General features: G+C 35.8%; 1 protein-coding gene across 1 annotated transcript in view; it reads left to right on the plus strand.

Moving 5' to 3' along the window:
• SLC12A2 (solute carrier family 12 member 2) overlaps window positions 1-20577 on the plus strand; it is a 108790-nt gene that overhangs the window by 65438 nt on the left and 22775 nt on the right. The window contains exons 11-17 of the mRNA XM_058539790.1: window positions 602-709; window positions 1991-2114; window positions 3226-3327; window positions 4465-4620; window positions 6151-6250; window positions 12499-12610; window positions 14229-14369. Coding sequence (XP_058395773.1) covers window positions 602-709; window positions 1991-2114; window positions 3226-3327; window positions 4465-4620; window positions 6151-6250; window positions 12499-12610; window positions 14229-14369 — 843 coding nt within the window. The remainder of the gene's footprint in view (window positions 1-601; window positions 710-1990; window positions 2115-3225; window positions 3328-4464; window positions 4621-6150; window positions 6251-12498; window positions 12611-14228; window positions 14370-20577) is intronic.

The following is a 20577-nucleotide window of genomic DNA, read 5'->3' on the forward strand; positions in this document are numbered from 1 at the left end:
CATGTAAAGGAAAGCGTGAACCTGTAGATTGGAAAAGACTTAAGAGACACATCAACCAAATGTAACGTGTAATCCTTTTGTGGATTCTGATTTGAACAAACTAAAGCAAGAAAAGAGGGAAAATTTGGGGAATTTGAATGCTGATTGGATATTTGGTGCTGTTAAGGAGTTATTCAGTTTTTAAGCTGTGACAGTGGCTTTGTAGTTAAAGTTTTTAAACGTTCTTACCCATTAGAGGTACATACGGAAACATTTATGTGTGAAATATCTGGAATCTGATTCACAATAATGTGGGAATTGGCCCTGAGTTGGTCATTGTTGAAACTGGATGATGGATACTTGGTAATTCAATATGCTCTTCTCTCTGCTATTGTGTCTCTTTGAAATTTTACAAAATAAAAAGATCTTTTTAAGGTAAGGGCCAGTGGTAAATGTGTTTCAGAGATTTGTAATGCATATAACCATTATTAGTGTTTATTATTATTATCAAATTTCGCCCCTTGTTAGTCTCCTTCATTAGAATAATAAAGATATATAGTATTGTGGATTTTTTTTAATTGTATATAAGACATTTTTCCTTTTTTGTCACTTTTTTTTTAAGGTAATGAGCATAGTGTCAGGATTTGCACCATTAATTTCTGCAGGTATCTTTTCAGCCACTCTTTCTTCTGCGTTAGCATCCCTTGTGAGTGCTCCCAAAATATTTCAGGTAAGTATTTTCACATTACAAGCTTTATTAAAGGGTGCGGCTAAGATAATATATTTCTTTTTTTTTGTTTGTTTATTTATTTATTTTTTCCCCCAAAGCCCCAGTAGATAGTTGTACATCATAGCTGCACATCCTTCTAGTTGCTGTATGTGGGACGCGGCCTCAGCATGGCCGGAGAAGCGGTGTGTCGGTGCGCACCGGGGATCCGAACCCGGGCCGCCAGCAGCAGAGCGCGCGCACTTAACTGCTAAGCCACGGGGCTGGCCCTAACATAATATATTTCAATTTAGGATTATTAATATTTTCAAATCATTTGTTTACTTCTGTCAACCCCATAATGTGTACATGAGATAGATACACACACACGTATCAAGACTAGTATATTTAACTTTATGCGTATAAATGTGAATATGTGTATTTGTATAAACATTTGTGCATTTACTTACTGTCGGTGTAGTCTTTGAGTTGTCTTTCTTGAAGTGGTGATGGATTTTTGCTTTTTTGACATATTTTGTTAGCATAAATTTTCATGTCTTTTCAAGGATAAAGGAGTACAGTCCAAGACCATAAATCAGAAAAATTAAAGTATCTTGTTCCTCTTAGCATGATGTCAACCTAAAGGTTTTATTTTACAAATATTTGAATGCCTAATATGTGCCACACCTTGTGTTAGGTACTCAGGGTATAATGATGAATAAGATAGACATTATGTCCCTTTAATGAGCATTGAACAAATAGCTGATTCTGAATAGGAAATACTTATTACTAAATCAAACAAACGAAATGTTGATTCTACAGCTTTGTTCTTAATGTTGTAGTTGTAGCCAGTTAGTACAGTAAAGGTGTAGAATATATTTCTTCTTAAAACAATTCTCAGTGATGTTTTAGGAAAGGTGATTAAGTTCTGTAATGGGATTTTTGTCTGCCTTAAGTCTAGGATTTGGGCTTGGTCACACCTTTGTTATACTGATCAAGCTTCCAAATTTCTTTTATTTGTATGCCTGCTTCTCTGATTCCTTCTTCATAAAAGAATTTCAACATAGGGGTGGGATAAGGCGGATAAAAACTTCAGTGGTATTCTAAACCAACTACCTTTCTGATGCTTGAAATGTTTGAGTCTCCTTTACAGTCTGTAAGTGAAGCAGTGTGAGACAGAGGAAAAAAACCAGACCAAGAATTAGAAACTTGGGTTCCATTCTTGTTTAGCCTGTTGTAACTGTAAGCAAATCTGTATGTTTAATTTTGGTATGTTTCATTTTAATGTTTACATTTCTTCATTAGGCTCTATGTAAGGACAACATCTACCCAGCTTTCCAGATGTTTGCTAAAGGTTATGGGAAAAATAATGAACCTCTTCGTGGCTACATCTTAACATTCTTAATTGCACTTGGATTCATCTTAATTGGTTAGTCATATAAATGGTGTGCTAATGTAGATTTTGGTGCATTTAGAGTATTAGCTCTAAATATTGAATTATTAAATTATAAACAAAATGTTACTTTACCTTGTGTACTAAGTTAATTTCTTTCTGATTAAACAAGAGTGTTTAGAAAATACTGCAAATAATAGCGCTCAATACATATTTACCAGAATTATTACCATCACTAAGTCCCTATTAGGACTAGAGGGAACTCCCAGGTTCTTGTCACTAAAACAAATACAGTAATAGCATAAGGAAAAGGATTCCAATGTTCCCTGTCAAGGTAGAGCTTCAGCTGATCTACCTTTTGGCACTTGTGCCTCTGATCACAAGTGAGCTAATGGGTCTTCCGCGATACTGAAGAAGACATTGGACTTTTGTTAAAAGTCTGATTATACTACTAAGTGTGGACACTAACTGTCATGTAATGGTGCTAAGTATGTATTTATTGTAACTACTTTTGGAGAACAAGTTGGCAATTTTTAGTAAAGTTTCCCACAATCCAGCAATTCTCTTCAGGGGTATGTACCCTAGAGAAACTCACATATATACTCAAAGAGCCTGCTACAAGAATGTTTTTAGTGGCATTAAATCTAATAGTGACAAATGGAAGCAACCTGAGTACCTATCAGCAGAAGAATGAAACTGCAGAATAATATTTAGCAGTTAAAAAATGAGTAAACTTGGTTTTCATGTATCAATATGGATGAATCTCAAATATAATAAATGTAAAAAAATAATTGCAGAATGATATATATAGTATGATATTATTTATGTAAATTTTAAAATACCCAAAACTGTACTACATAATGCTTATGGACTATATATGTATGTAGTAAAACTATAATTGGAAAGAATCTACCAGCTTTGGAAGAGTGAGATATAAATGGGGTTTCAACTCTGTAAATAAGGGTTGATTTCTGTAAATTAAAGTATATGAAGTATATATGGCAAAATGTAAGTATTTATTAAATCTGGATGGTGGATATAGGGGTATTCATTATGCTATTATCTAAAGTTTTGAAATAATTCGTAATTTTGTAAAGGTAAAAAATATCTAATATGTCAATAAGTATGCCTCATGTTTCTTTTGCAGCTGAACTGAATGTTATTGCTCCAATTATCTCTAACTTCTTCCTTGCATCATATGCATTGATCAATTTTTCAGTATTCCATGCATCGCTTGCAAAATCTCCAGGTGATTTTACATTTCTTGATAGTTTTGTAAACATGGTAATATCTTTGATTTTAGAGAAAATAAAACTTTAACACATTTTAAAAGATAGTGTGTGTAGGATTAGCTCATTAATGCTCAGTCTGCCTTTACAGTTGAGTCAAGTGAGTTTTCAAAGATCTCTTTATCATGAAATTTACTAGTAATACTCCATTTCTTATCTTAAAAGCATTTGAGATAGCATTAATTATAGCTTCAGTTTTTGTTTTAAACATATAAATTTTAGAGGTGGATGTGAGTATGGCTATAAAAGAGCAACACAAGGGATCCTTGTATTGGACTCCTCTTTATCTTGACTGTATTAATATCAATATCTTAGTTATGATATTGTAGTATTATTTTGCCAAATGTTATTATTGGGGGAAACTAGCTAAAGTATACTTGGAGTCTCTATTATTTCTTACAACTTTGTGTGAATCTGCATTATCTCAAAATTAAAAGTTTAATTTTTAAAAAAATATAAATTTTATTGAAATGATTTAAGAATAATATGTTTGACTGTGAAACTACCTATGAATGAAAATTTTAAAACATGGTCTTCAACATGTTTTAGAGTGAGCTTAATTCATAAATACTTCTCCAAATGGAAAGACATGTTTCTGTAGTCTATTCTTAGTTTTTCTAGCAAGTAGATGAATTTTTAACAATTGTCAAGAATATCTTGTTTGAACTGTTTTGTGTATTCATTAGAATATGGATATGTCTCATGGTAAAAACCAGAAAAAGCCACACTATTAAGGACTCAATTTGAAACCTTCCTTTTTAAATCTTCTCTAGTTTTTAGCATTTACTAGAGTACGTTGATTTATACTTATAAATATAAAAAAAAGAGTTTATTGAATATAGAACTAGTAAGATAAAATAACGTGGAAGTAAATATATGTGCCCTCTTCATGGTCATCAAGAATTGTGAAATTAAATTGTGATCGATAATGGTATATGACTATACTGTTATTATATTAGCCTTATACTTAATGTTTAAAGCCCTCTCAGTGTAGCAGACACAAAGAAAGATATTTTGTGCATACATATATACCATTGTCTAAAGCAGATGAGGTTTCCGAGTGACTTTGATTTATGTATTTTATTTGTTGTTGTTAGGATGGCGTCCTGCATTCAAGTACTACAACATGTGGATATCACTTATTGGAGCAATTCTTTGTTGCATAGTGATGTTTGTCATTAACTGGTGGGCTGCATTGCTAACATATGTGATAGTCCTTGGGCTATATATTTATGTTACCTACAAAAAACCGGGTCAGTAGCCTTTTCTTTTTTTTTTTTTTAACTTTTATTTATTTATTTATTTTTTCCCCGAAAGCCCCAGTAGATAGTTGTATGTCATAGCTGCACATCCTTCTAGTTGCTGTATGTGGGACGCGGCCTCAGCATGGCGGGAGAAGCGGTGCGTCAGTGCGCGCCCAGGATCCGAACCCGGGCCGCCAGCAGCGGAGCGCGCACGCTTAACCGCTAAGCCACGGGGCCGGCCCAGTAGCCTTTTCTATTTAGTACTTCAAGCTAGAAAACGTCTAGAAGTTTTACTTTTCATGTCTAGGCATCATCTTTTATATATTTGAGAGGAATTTTGTATAAAACCTAAAATAGTTTATTTCCAAATACATGTAGTTTTAGTGAAACAATTACTACAAGACTTTTTATTCTATGGAATGCCATTCTTACCCATAAATTAAATTTAACCCTATTTGTAGAAGAATAACAAATTTATATAATTAACTTTCTGTTGTACTCAATATATTTTAAAATTATTCTTCAAAAGAATTAGATTTGCCGTACTCCAGTAGCTGCTAGCCTAATAAGCATATGTATTACCTACTGTGGTCTTAGTACTTACTGTAGTAAGTACCACAGAATTCACAAAATACTAGAAGACATAGTATCTTCCCTCTAGCCTACTGTGTAACAGGGAAAATTGGACAAACATGCTTTAACTGGGAAACGGTTAAAGATTACCTAGGATGTGTCATATTGATAACTGTTGGGTGTATCTCCACATAAGAATATGATGCTAGGGTATGTTAGGATTGGTTCAGTACGAGTATGGTAAGCTATAACACAGAAGAAAGTTCCAATGAGAAATGTTTGAACAGTTCTGGCCCAATAGAATAGATTAGGAAGGGACTATAAAAGTAGTTGAGGTGTAGTTGTTTTACACAGTGTGGAAACGTTTTGTAATCCAGATATAAAGCAATGAGGTTTTGGATTAGAATGGTGGCTTTAGAAGTGAAATAGACAAAGAAAGTATTGTTTTAACCATCTTAGAAGCAATTATTTCTCTAATATGCCTGTTAAGTCTCCAAAGTAACAGATGTCTAAAACCATCATTTCATGTCTAGGCTGTTAATTCAATAAGCAATAAAATTTGCTTGTTCAAATAACTTAAACTGTTAAGTACTATAAGTAGTACTTATTAGCAATCAGAGATCTGTCTCTTTCCCTTTAGACCTTTGGCTACATAAACAATAATTTTAAAATGTTTTTTTGTGAAAGACTCTTGAGTTGCGTGTATAGCATGTGTGCAGCTCTGTCATCCTAGTCTTTTCTAAATTGTACTTTTCTTCTTTAAATGCAATTACTATGGTTCAGATGAGCATGGTCATAATGTCATGCTATGGACTTGAACTATTGAAAGTTCTGAGTACAGTAGTTTATTTTAGCAATTGACTTTTTAAATGTGAAAGCACCATTTACTTCTCTGTGTGTCTCAAATTGGTTAACGATTGGTTGTTAGTATTGGTGTTAAGCTTCATGAACACTGTCTTCCTGCAGATGTGAACTGGGGGTCCTCGACACAAGCCCTGACCTACCTGAATGCACTGCAGCATTCGATTCGTCTTTCTGGAGTGGAAGACCATGTGAAAAACTTCAGGTAAGCGATAAGGTAACAGATACATTTTGTTTTAGGTGGCAGCTCTTCACTTATTGTTTCATAACATTTTCATATGCTAAAATTTTTGTAAGGTTCTGTAAAAGCACAAAACACTGTTTTTTGTTTTGGTTGGACTTGGCAATTTATTCAAAAACAAAGTTGAGATGTCTTAGTTATCAAAATTTTACAAAGAGATAAATTATCATTTACCTTACAAAAAATGTTATGAAAGTTTTGGAGGTCTCTCATTTGAAGACTTTTAAATGGTAGATGTCATAAAAGGAACAATTTTTTCTCTCTGTGGCCATTGAAATTGTGTAACTACTGTATAACCACTAAGTATGAAATTCATCAAGATTTTTGACATACCTGATTTTGTAATCTTACTAAGGCACTAAATATTTTCATGTTAGTTGCTTCTTTTCTCGTCATTGACTAACTGAAAACCAGTTTTAGTGATAAAGAATCAATGCTTTCAAGTAAAGGGCATTTATTTATTTATTTATTTATTTTTAATTTTTATTTATTGATTGATTTTCCCCCCAAAGCCCGAGTAGATAGTTGTATGTCATAGCTGCACATCCTTCTAGTTGCTGCATGTGGGATGCGGCCTCAGCATGGTCGGAGAAGTGGTGCGTCGGCGCACGCCCGGGATCTGAACCCGGGCCGCCAACAGCAGAGCTGGCGCACTTAACCACTAAGCCACGGGGCCGGCCCCGTAAAGGGCATTTATTACTATTTTCCTTAATAAATGACTCTATCTTTTCTTGTAATAGTTTATCAGTCATCAATTTAAAAACTATTCCTTAATTTAACATGCTTCCCCCCCCCCCCACCCCATAAGGAAGAGCAGCTCTGAGCTAACATCCATGCCAATCCTCCTCGTCGTTTTTTTTTTTTTTTTTTTGCTGAGGAATACTGGCCCTGGGCTAACATCTGTGCCTATCTTCCTCCACTTTATATGGGACGCCACCACAGCATGGCCTGACAAAGCAGTGCATCAGTGCGCGCCCGGGATCCAAACCCAGGCCGCCAGCAGTGGAGAGCGCGCACTTAACCGCTACGCCACGGAGCCAGCCCCCTAACATGCTTCTAATAATTGATGAGATTCAGTTACTAAAGCACTATTGATATATACTTTTCTAAATCCATAAATATTATTTACCTATATAGATTCTTAGAAATTATAGATTATTATACTTAGTTAAAAGTAGCCTTGTCATTTTTTAAAACTAGATCATTATACAGTCCTTCTCATATTGTTCACTTAAGCCTGGCTGTGAACAGGTGATTTTTCTGTAGTCATAAGTAATCATCTTTCATTGGTTTCTGCACAGTCAACACAGAAATATGTTCCATGTTTGTCAGTAAACCAAAAGGGAAAATGTTTTTTAAAGAAACCCTAAAGAATGGGTAAGCACCAGAAAAGAATTGCTCTATCGAATTTCTCCTAATGAGAAAAGTCTTTGTGTATTCTTTTTGTTACTCTTGGATCCCCTTGCTTTTTTTCTAGAATGAGAAGTTCCCAGAGACTACAGATCTTCAGCTTTGGAGTAGAGAGAAATTGAGAAAAGAAAAAGGAATGATTGCCCTGGGAGGAAAACTTTAATTTCAGCTCCTTTGGGATGGTTGATGCCAAGTATGGCAGAAAATAGAAATCATTCCTTTATGTAAAAAGTTGTATCCCAGAACTGAGAGCATGACCAAGAGTCAAAGTTAATTTGCCATCAATAAAAACCTGTTGCTTTGGCTTATTATGGTAATGGGAACGTTTAAAAAAATATATTCCAATATGGCTTTTTAAATTTTTATCAGAATTATACATGAACATAGTTTAAAACGGAAAAACTTAGGTTTGTCCTGAAAATCAGTAGTTGCCCCACTCCTCATATCCCTTTTCTCGCACACCACAGGCAACCACTTTCAACTCTTAGCTGATTCATTTAGTATTTTTTTTTTTTTAAAGATTTTATTTATTTATTTTTTCCCCCCAAAGGCCCAGTAGATAGTTGTATGTCATAGCTGCACATCCTTCTAGTTGCTGTATGTGGGACTCGGCCTCAGGATGGACGGAGAAGTGGTGCCTCGGTGCGTGCCCGGGATCCGAACCCGGGCCACCAGCATCGGAGCGCGCGCACTTAACCACCAAGCCACGGGGCCGGCCCGTGATTCATTTAGTATTTACTTCATGTTCCCAAACAACATGCTTGTCTTGCTGTACTTTTTGATTTTTAATTTTAGGCAATATCTGTTGGGGTCTTTCATCCACATGCACCTACCACATACATGCACCCTTCCCTTTACCCCATCCTCCAAGCATATTTTTATGGCATTATTTTGATTAGATCATATTTGGTATTTATAATTTTATGACTTTTTAAACAAGATTCAGAGCTGAGCCATGTAGTAAATTATGTATGCTTTTTCTTTCCTGTACAGCTTTTTTTGTTTTCTCCGGAGCCAATAATTTTCTTTTTCTTTTTTTTTTTCATGTTTAACTTTCTGTTTATCACTATCTCAGCCTTCACCAAACTTACTGAAACATTTTATTTTCTTCCCTTTGTAGTTTCTATTGTCTTGAAGTGTCTTTCTCATCATTTCCTGTTTCTTTAGTTTGTGTTCTTAGATTTAGCCTGGTGTGAAGTATCTGTGATCCTTGGCTAAGGAAGCTCTGCATTGGTGGGTGGGGCCTGTCAGTGAAGACTTTAGTGTAGATTAATGTGGCTTTGCTGGTTCTTTTAGAAATTTAAGTCATCTTAAAGGCTTTCTTTTTTGATCTGATTAGATCTTCCGAGAAAAGAATCTTTTAATTTTCTGCTTGTTGATAAAGTCCTGGCCACCAGAGTTCTGAGAGCCAGGTGGGAAAGGTCAGAGATCTCGGGATTCAGCATATAAATATTCTCCTAACTCCCCTGTTTAAAGTAGCTACTTCGGCCCTCAGCTGTTGCCAGTGTCTCCCAGACCAGAGGCCCTCTCTAGCAAATAAGCCCGAGCCTAATAGGACTGGGGAGGGATGGGGACAGTTGCCCATCGTGATGATGGAAGTGATTTGGTTTATCTAGTTGCTTCTTATGCACACGTTAAACCAGTCCTTCTTATTTTAGTGTCTTTAACACATTGCCCCTGTCACTTCCAGAGGCATACTGCCTCTAACTCTTAGCCGTTTTCGTGATTTTTAGGTGTAAAATTAGGTAGCTTTACAACTTTCTCTTATGCTCATTTTAGGATTTATCCTTTTCCTGATTTGTCAGTCCTTTATTGTTTTTCCGTCTGCTTTCTGGCTTTCAATATTTCAATGCTCTTGTGTCCTCTCCTGTTCTCCACATTTTTTTGATTTTATGCCTTAAAAAATCTCGTTATATCTTATGGGTTCCTCAGCTCAGTTCCAACATGTTGTGTGTGTGTGTGTGCGTGTGTGTGTGTAGTTCATGGATGCCAGCAGGGTGTCTGAGAATTTAGCTTAATTCTGACACTATCTACCCGAAGATAGAATCAGATTCCACAGGTAAAGGGCTCAGTGCCACAAGACTGCCCTCCACTTCAGACACCAGTTGCAAGCCCAGGTTGCTACCTCTGTTTCTGACCAACCGGCTATAAACCAGAGGTTCCCACAACCCACTCCTTGAGTTCAATTTATTTGCTAGAATGTCTCACAGAACTCAAGAAAACATGTTTACTCACTAGATCACCAATTTATTACAAAGGATAAAAATCAACAGCCAGGTGAAGAGATACTTAAGGCGAGGTCCCAAACAAAGGAGCTTATGTCCTTGTGGAGCCTGGAGCTGGGCACCGTGGTGTCTCTAAATGTTCTGGTTCCCCAACGTGGAAGCTCTCTGAAAAAAGGGACTGACGAGCTGTCCTTTTGGGTTTTTATGGAGGCTTCTTTATGTTGTGATTGACTAAGTCGTTGACCATGGGTGGTTGATTCAACCTCAAACCCCTGCCCTGCCCTCCCCAGAAATCAGGGCAGTGGGACTGAAATGAAAGTTCCAATCTTCTGATCACGTAGCTGGTTCTCCTGATGACCTCCTTTAACATAAACAAGACACCGATTTCATCTTTATGGCCCTGAAGTATTTTCAGGAACTGTGGATGAAGAGCAAATATATCTGAGAAATATATTTTGGTCATCTGAATGACCGAATATATATATTTCTTATAAATCACAATATCGCAGAAGGCAAATGTTCAAGCTCTGTCATTGTTACTCAGTCATCTCTAATATGTTTTATACTGTACCTTTTTTGGTATGATAAAACTATACCAAATTATGCCTTTCTGGTATGTTCACTATTTGGTAAAGATAGAGACTATGGTTAATTTCCCACAGTAATAGGTTATATTAGTTAGGGTGTAGGTTAAAGTACTGTAAGAAAAAAGCTGAACAAATACAATGGCTAAACAAGACAGACATCAATGTTGTATGATATTCCAGAGGTAGATGGATGGTTCGTGGCAAGTAGGCAGATTTGCTGCACTTGGTCATTCACGTCCCACATTGCTTGTATCTTGTCAGTCTGCCATTGCCTAGATGTTTTTCTCCATGTGGTCAAAGTCATCAGTCACCTCATCCATGTGTCTAGCTTACAGGAAAGGGAAGGAAAGTATGGAGGGTGGCCAGCTTCCCTTTTAAAGGACATTACCTGGCAATGGGAACATCGTATAGGCTGTAAATCTGTCAGAGGGCCACTTTTAGCTGCTAGGAAGGCTAGGAAATATAATCTCTAGCTGGGAGCCATGTAACCTGCTAAAGTTCAGGTGGGGAGACTGGACTATTAGCAGTCGGGGCCACAGGGGATGGTTTCATGTTTGATTGTCCCAAAGCAATTCTCCCAGACATAATTGTCTTTTCAGATAGCAGGCTAAAATTCTGAGTATGTTAGTTTTTTTTTTTTTTTAAGTCCTTATTCAGGTTTTCATGCTTATTTTATGAGTATAGCTTAGGAACTACCCTAACAATTAATTTAATGGTTAAGTCAGAAATTTTAGTTTATTTGCCTTTTGCTCAAGTTTATCCTAATTATATAAATTCTTGTTTTAAAGAATTTTTGCTAATCTGTTTGAACTTATAAAATGGATGCCTGAATATTTTTTCATCAAATAAGATTGATTTCCATTTCTAGTCAGCAAAAATCAAGAGTTTAGGAGTATATAAAAGTCATGCCACTTTCTTGTGTTTGCAGAGGCAATTAAATTCAATTTTGTCTTTCACCATAATTAATTAGAATTAAAACTTGTAGTTCAAGTAGAAACCTTTTCTTCACCATAGGTGGTTTTACTCATGTGGCAATGGTCATTAAAATTAGGCTAGTTTAAAGAGGGCTGATATTACGAAGTAGAAGTAATCATGATATGATCAAGCTAAGAAGGAAAGTGACCTGTTTTGTTCTTTTTTTTTAATTTTATTTATTTATTTATTCCCCCCCAAAGCCCCAGTAGATAGTTGTATGTCATAGCTGCACATCCTTCTAGTTGCTGTATGTGGGACGCGGCCTCAGCATGGCTGGAGAAACTGTGCGTGGGCGCGCGCCCGGGATCCGAACCCCGGGCTGCCAGCAGCAGAGCACGCACACTTAACCATTAAGCCACGGGGCCGGCCCAAGTGACCTGTTTTGTACATGAAGGCAAGGCCATGCTCTCAGGAAATTTGGTGAATTCTGTGAAAGAACTGGAATTATCTTTAGAAGATGAAAAGTTGTTACCTATTTTGTACCTAGCATGGTCGTTTCTTTCTGTAGTACCTGCCAGAATCTTGATGTATAAGATTATCTATTATTTTATTTTATTTTTTTAAATTTTATTTATTTATTTATTTTTTCCGCCAAAGCCCTAGTAGATAGTTGTATGTCACAGCTGCACATCCTTCCAGTTGCTGTATGTGGGACGAGGCCTCAGAATGGCTGGAGAAGCAGTGCGTCGGTGCGCACCCGGGATCTGAACCCGGGCCTCCAGCAGCGGAGCGCACGCACTTAACCGCTAAGCCACGGGGCCGGCCCTATCTATTGTTTTAGAAGGACATTTGGCATGATGTTTGTTCCAAGGTTTTGTTTCTGTATTTCTCATGTGGCAAGAAACTCCGGTTAAAAGTCATCTATGAGAATCCTGTGGCCTGTGGTCTTGAGGACAGTTGCATAAAGGCGATTCTAGTGTCGTAATGTATTCTTAGAGAAACAACTTAAAATCGTGTCCATATTACCAAAACCTAAACTTCTCTGATTTTGTTTTTCTTTTTAATCTTAAATTAGGCCACAGTGTCTTGTTATGACAGGTGCTCCAAACTCACGGCCAGCTTTACTTCATCTTGTTCATGATTTCACAAAAAATGTTGGTTTGATGATCTGTGGTCATGTACATATGGTAAGTGTTAGTTTTCTATATTAAAATATTTTTCACTCTGTGTATATACTTTATAATTTGTGCAACTTTCTAGATCTGAAATAATTTGACAAGATAAACAAATCTGTTGAGTTTGTTTGGTTTTTTTTTTTTACAGTAGTTATTTTCTTCAAAATATTTTTGCCTCCAAAGTGTCTCAAAACCTCATTTTTAAAAAGATTTTGGAATTTTGCATCTTCATCGTTTTTCTTATTATGAGTTGATTTTAGCAAACCACATTGCCGTTATAGAACAGTTTTGCTAAGAAAAATAGCTTCTTGATAACTAAGGAGCCTAAATGAAATTCAGTATGTTTTTTTTTTTTCTTATTGATATTTCTCATCAAGTCCTGGAAACATTTATTTACCAGAAAAAAAGAGGTTGGAGGAGGTAGACAAATCGTGATAAATAATGTAGTATCTGGTATGTAAGAAGAGCAGAATGAATGCTGAATTTTCAAGTTCAAATGCTTTTAGTTGCCCATTCATTTTTGTTTTAACCATGAGGAAGAAAATTATTAAAAATAGTAGTAAACTTTTATCCAAAAGTAGTTTTCTGTTTTTGTCATCCTGGCTATTGAAAATAGTCACTAGATGATGGATCACCTGTTCTGCATAAGAAATGGGAACATTTATGCGTCAGATTACCTTTTCTCCCAAGCTCTATTGTTCATCTTGTTTTGATGCTAGAAGTGTGCGTTGTGTGCCTCATGTCCCAGCTCCTGCTAGAGTTGCTCTTCTACTTGTATAGTAGCAAAGTCAAAGCTGTGTGTGTGTGTGTGTGTGTGTCTGTATGCATGTGTGTTGGGTGGTGGAAGGACACAATGAGACACTGACCCCACTTAGGACCTGTGGAGTTTTCTAGTTTATCTTCAAGTTGATCAATTCAAGTTGGAATCTTGAGCATAAGAAATTACAAATGGGCTGGTTTCCCAACTGGGAAAGATAAACTGTATTTTTCCTTTCCTTATTCATGTTTAATTAGGGTGTACTCTTAAACTTTTACATTTTTGCTTTGTACATTTGTGTAGAACACATTTTATGTGTTGCTTGCAAAGATCAAAATAGAGTTGCAAGTTAAAGTTCCTTTCCTTTCTTCTGTTATTTCTTCATTTAATAAAAGTATGAAGAAAAAGTGCATTTATGTTATATAGCTCACTTTTATTTTCATTGCTGTTTCTAAGTTACTGAGAATGAGTAACTCATACATTTGGGACAAACAAAAAATAAGCTGGGAAACTTTCTGTAGAAAAACAGAAGGCTCTTATTTTTCTCTGCGTAATCTTCCATTTTCAGTAGTTTCTAATTTCTCTCATTTACTTAGTATCAAACACTTCTTATGTACTTTTCAGTCTGTGTTTCGTCCTGTCCTCCCTTCTCCCGGCACCTCCTGTACCTTAACTGTTCCCGCAACGCTATCTTTTCATAATCTTAAGTATTGGAAAGAATTCACTGACGTGAAAATGAAATGCTATTGTTATACTTCTCTCCCCCACCCCCAGTGTTTAGGCATCTTGTTTAAAGTATAACAGGATGATTTTTATAAATGTGGAATAGATTACCTTTCAATTAAAGATATTATTAATATTTTTACCTTAAAGGGCCCTCGAAGACAGGCCATGAAAGAGATGTCCATTGATCAAGCGAGATACCAGCGATGGCTTATTAAAAACAAAATGAAGGCTTTTTATGCTCCAGTACATGCAGATGACTTGAGAGAAGGCGTACAGTATTTGATGCAGGTAAGTTTATTATGCCTCACTCATGACAACATTTTAGTTTTTTTGTTTTTGTTTTTGTTTTTTTTTAGTGTGTGGTTCTTTTTGCTTTGTTTTGTTTTTGCTGAGGAAGATTCACCCTGAACTAACATCCATTGCCAATCCTCCTCTTTTTGCTTGAGGAAGATACGCTCTGAGCTAACATCTGTTGCATATCTTCCTCTATTTTGTATATGGGCTACCACCACAGCATGGCCACTGACCAGTGGTGTAGGTCTGCACCTGGGAACTGAACCCGGGCCGCTGAAGTGGAGCACACTGAACTTAACCACTAGGCCACCAGGGCTGGCCCGACAACATTTTAGTTTTGCAAAAGCTTTTAAAAACTTTTTCATTCTTGGTTTCATTCTTTATATTAATACAAACAGTAAATCTTTTTAAATATCTTCATTAGACAACTAAGATTTGTATAATTTCAGAGCTAAAGGGACTATGGAAATAATCTGCTGTTGGCTGACAGTGAAGAACCTATTTGTAAATTATCTTAGCCTATTTCTCTCTCTAAGATATTTCCCATTCACACCCTGCTATACCTTGCTAGGTTTTTTTGGTAAGAGTGTTAAGTAATGGTAATCTTTATGTAATTTTTAAAAAATTCTAGTTCCTCATTGTCTTCCTCACTATTTATTTACTAGTACTAAACTTAGACTTCTCTTTCAGTTTTGTGTATGGCATAGTAGCCAGAATATGGAATTTGTAATTAGTTCAAGGTTTAAATGCTAGCGCTGCTACTTCCTTATTATGGATTTTGGACTGAGCAAGTTACTTAACTGCTATGAAACTCAGTTTCTTCAGCCAGCCTTAAGGGTTGTGGGGAGAAATAAATGGGTTGAGACAGTGTTTGCCAACTTATTTTTAGAGGAACCTTTTCTTCAAAAGTAGAGGTGGGAGGCTCAGAGTGCTGTCATCTGAGCCCTTTCCGTTTTGTGTTTCTTAAAACTGGAAAAGCATAGGGTTAAGAATGGCTTAAGCAATCCTCAGGAATAATAAGGAGTGGGAGTGGGCTTGCTTTGGCAGATATAAAACCTTACTATAAAACTATAGTAAGTAAGACACTGTGGTATTGGAGTAGCGATAGACAGGCTAGTGGAACAAAACAGAAGAAATAGAGCCACTCATGTAGGAAATTTAATATAGGACAGAGGTGACATTGAAAGGATGGGCTGGGACAATTGATTATCCATGTGAAAAAAATAATAGATTCTTATAAAGACCACACAAAAACCATTTCTAGAAGGATGAAAGACCTAAATCTGAAAGATGATTTTTTAAAACTTTTAGAAGAAAATATGGAATAATTTTATGACCTTGGGATAGGGAAGAATTTTTTAAATATGACACAAAAAAGTTGAACTATGAAGGAAGAGATCAATTGTTTTTTAGTTAAAATTTAAAACCTTGTGCGTCTAAGGAAGACATGAAAATGAAAGAGGAAGCTCCAGAGCAAAAGAAGATAACATGTTAACAGAAAAAGAATGTGGTCCAGAATATATAAAGAAATACTATAAATCAATAAAAGAAAAAAAGGAGCAAATATAAATTTGATATGAAAAGAAAAGGAAACCTAAATGACAAAAGTAAAAATTAAAACCACAATACAATTTTATTCCATACCAATCAGATTGACCAAAATTAAGTCTGCAAGTCCAAGTATTAAAAATGGTGTAGAGCAATTGGAAATATTTGAACTGCTGTAGTAATGTGGATTGAACCACGTTAGACAGCAGTCTGGCAATGTCCTGCAAATTTGAAAGTGTGGCTGTCCTAGGGCATTCCGTTAAGTTTGCACCTTAGAGAAACTTTTACACATGTGAAGAAGATTATATGAAACTTCATAGCAACAACATTTGTAATAGTGAAAAGAAATGGAAGTAACTTCAACAGCCGCCCATCACAGACTTGAAAATCCTACATAATCATGCAGTGGAATTTTATACACTGGTGAAAAGGAACAATACATAGCAACAGGGATAAACCACAAAAACAAAAAGTGCTAAGAAAAATAGCAAGTTAAAAAAAGGATATGAAGAATATGAAGATATTATAAATTTTTGTAAATAAGTAAATTAAAAAATTATATACACGTATGCTTAAGTAGTGGAACGCATAGTAAGAATACAAAGAGGGCATGAGAAGGATGTATAGGATGCGTGATGTGTGTTTGTAATTTTTATTTTCTTAAGCTAGGTAGTGCATACATGATTATTTATTAATTTATTCTTTATTCATTTTTGTATGTGAAATATTTAAATATTTCAAGTGTGATGTTACCCAAAAGGTGGTTTCCAGTGGGTAAATCTTGCTTGCTTTTGTACAATTTATGGGAACATTTACTTTATGTATTTAAGAAATGTTATAAAGGAAAATATTTTCTTAGAGCAATGGCTCCTAAACTTCAGCATGCATGAGAATCGCCTAGTGGACTTGTTAAAATAGACTGCTGGGCCCCACCTTTGGAATGATTCAGTCACTAGGTCTGGGGTGAGGCCCAAGTATTTGCATTTCTAACAAGTTTGCTGGTGATGCTGCTGCTGCTGGTCCAGTGCAGGCACTACGCTTTAAGAACCTCTGCCCCTCAAGGGTTTCTGTGGTATAAATGACAATATCATAAATTTGATAAGAGTTAGGATCCCTCCTCCTAATCACTCTCCTCCATCTAACATGCTCACCCCAGTGGGTCATGACAGTTTCACCAGTGTGGGGCAAAGTTAGGATGGGTAGAACAGTATCATTTTGAGACTGCCCTATAAACTTGGCAAATGCAACTCCTTTGCCAAGATGCTCAGGAGATTGATTTTATTCTAGTGTCTAAGGAACTGTATAAAATATCTTTACAAATAGGTGAACTGCCTCTGTGGAACTAGTCACTGAAATTTTAGTATAAGTTGTCATGAGAACATTTTTCTTTCCTTTGTACCTTCTGGAAACCTGTTACATAAAGTGGCAAAAATGCTTGTATGTCTGTTAGAGGTTTATAATCTTTGTCAAAGTAGTTTCATGTACATTGATTTGTTTCTAGTGACATTTTATAGTTCTAGAGATGCTGTTTTTAGATGGTTTTGTTATGTTTTACTATACCTTACATTCTGACTTTTCATTTCTCTGTCCCCTCATTTGTCTAGTTACTAATTATAATCATAAGCGTTTATTTATCATTAAACTAACATTTAAGTATCCAGCCTCCACAGCAAAACTTGAGATTCACTATTTTAAAAAGAGGCAATCTTATCAATAGCTTGCTTAAGGAGCCCTTTGGCAGTGAGACATTAGCACTGCCAACTTCTTTATGTATTTGGATTTTTCTTTTCTTTTTATTTTAATGGCAGGAGCCACTTGATTATCAATCCAATTTTAAACCTTCATTTTAAGGAGCAAAAACCAATTGTTCTCACAGAAGAATCAGATTACATCATGAGGGCCCTTTAAATCAAGAGGAGCTCTGATTCAGAGTCTCAGTATAAACATAACTCGACCTTTTCTCCTGGGCAAAAATAGCCTAGAATTACACTGTGTAATATATGCCAAGTGTTTCTGACAACTTTCCTCTTCTTCATCAGCCACATTTTTAGGTAAATAGTGATTTTTTAAAAATTGTTCTAAAATAAGTAGACCAAAATAATTTAACATTGCCAATAAGAGTATATGAAACAAGTTATATAGCCTTGTCCTAAATATATCTTGTGCCATGAGATATTAACTAATGATAATTTAAGGCCATCACTCTTAGCTGAACATATCAAAACTAATCATCCAGAACATGTAGCCAAAACTCTACAGCCTTTTTCAGGGATTTTTAAAGTAATACAAATCTCATGGCAGTACTTAACTAAGTTTAAATAGATAACCATAATGTTGAGAATTGTTTTGACTTAATAACGAAAGACAAAAATAAATAAGCCACGTACCACTGTTGAGAATTGTTTTGACTTAATAACGAAAGACAAAAATAAATAAGCCACGTACCACTGGGGAAACAGTTCTTCTTTCTGCTGCAGTAAAAATGGTTATGAGGATAGACAGAAAAATAGGAAAACAAACTAAATGCAGTTCTCATCAGCAAATTCTGGTGGAAGATGCACGGAAAACATTGCTGAAGATTCAAAGAAACAACACAGTGGGAATGTTTGAAACTAGAGATGAATGTAAAAACCTTCAGATGATTACATTTTGCCAAATCGGTTTCAATAACGGAATTCCATGGAAAACTTATTTTATAAGAACCATTAAAGAAATATATTGCAGAAAAGACATATTTTCAGTAATAAATTATTTCTTTAAGATTCATGACGTTGGCCCGTCCAGTGGCTTGATGGTTAAGTGCGCGTGCTCCACTGCTGGCGGCCCAGGTTCGGATCCCGGGCGCGCACTGACGCACCACTTCTCTGGCCATGCTGAGGCCGTGTCCCATGTACAGCAACTAGAAGGATGTGCAGCTATGACATACAACTGTCTACTGGGGCTTTGGGGGAAAATAAATAAATAAAATTATAAAAAAAAAAGATTCATGATGTTTTGTGGAAACTGAAAACATTTCTTCTAACTGAATAGCTATTTTGGTTAGAATTTACAAAGATTTAGGGATGAGTGATACGTGTGAACTTTCTTTGCTCAGTCATTGAAGGGGAAGTTATTGAAATAATGAGTTGAAAGCAGAAGTGCACAGAGTGCCACAGGATGTTATTGTTAATTTTATAAAAATAGAACCTTTTAATTATAATAAGATTATGACAAAAGTTTGTGGTGAGAAAGAGAGTAACCCTGACAGAACTTTGTACCATCAAGAAGTTACTGATTGTCTTGTGGCTTAGTTCTTTAAAAAGCTATAAAACTTGGGGGCCCAGCCCAGTAGTGTAGTGGTTAAGTTCGTACACTCTGCTTTGGCGGCCCGGGGTTCACAGGTTCGGATCCCAGGCGTGGACCCACACACTACTTATCGATCTGTGCTGTGGCAGGCGTCCCACATATAAAGTGGAGGAAGATGGGCACAGATGTTAGCTCAGGGCCAATCTTCCTCAGCAAAAAGAGGAGGATTGGCAGCAGATGTTAGGTCAGGGCTAATCTTCCTCACCAAAAAAAAGAATACTATAAAACAAAGATATTTCTTAGTTTTCTTTAACAAAAAAAAAAATCAAAATATGCTGTGTGGTTAGTGGCTACCTTGCTCTACCTAACAATTTTAATAAACAAAAATGAATATTCTTTGTCTTTCCCTTGAAGGCAAAGGGTTCTTTTTTTTTTAATGTTAAGTGAAAAAAAAATCTTGTTTTTTTGAGAGACACTTGTGCATGGATAGAACATTTTGAAAATGAATGTAAGCTTTACAATGGTTAGGAATATTTCTTTTGTTTCCCAATTATCCCAAATCCTTAGGACAGTGTCTGGCACATGGTCAGCACTGATAAATACTTGAATTAATTTAATCTTTTGCAAGAAATGATTTAAGTATGTCACCTATAAAAACTTGTGTGACCTCACACCACATACAAAAATTAACTCAAAATGGATCAGCAACCTGAATATAAGAGCTAAAACCATAAAACTTTTAGAAGAAAACATACAGGTAAATTTTCACAACTGTGGATTTGACAATGGATTCTTAGATGTGACACCAAAAATGAGAGCAACAAAAGAAAAAATAGATAAATTGGACTTCATCAAAATTAAAAACTTTTGTGCATCAAAAGGATGTTGTCAAGAAAAAAGACAACCTACAGAATGGAAGAAAATATTTTCAAATCAAATATCTGCTAAGATCGAATATCCAGAATACATATAGGCATACCTCATTTTATCACCCTTTGCTTTATTGCACTTTGTAGATAATACTTTTTTTTACAAATTGAAGGTTTGTGGCAATCCTGTATCAGGCAAGTCTATCAGCACCATCTTTCCAACAGCATTTGCTCACTTTGTATCTGTGTGTTACATTTTGGTAATTCTCATAATATTTCAAGCTTTTATTACGGTGATGGTGATCTGTGAGCAGTGATCTTTGATGTTACTATTTTAATTGTTCTGGGACGTCACAAACTACACCCATCTAAGACAGCGAACTTAATCAGTAAATGTTGTGCAAGTTTTGACTGCTCCACCCACTTGCCGTTTCCCGTCTCTCTCCCTCTCCTCAGGCTCCCTATACCCTGAGACACAACAATATTGAAATTAGGCCAAT

The sequence above is a fragment of the Diceros bicornis genome, chromosome 1 (assembly GCF_020826845.1).
Source record: "Diceros bicornis minor isolate mBicDic1 chromosome 1, mDicBic1.mat.cur, whole genome shotgun sequence".
Lineage (NCBI taxonomy): Eukaryota > Metazoa > Chordata > Mammalia > Perissodactyla > Rhinocerotidae > Diceros > Diceros bicornis.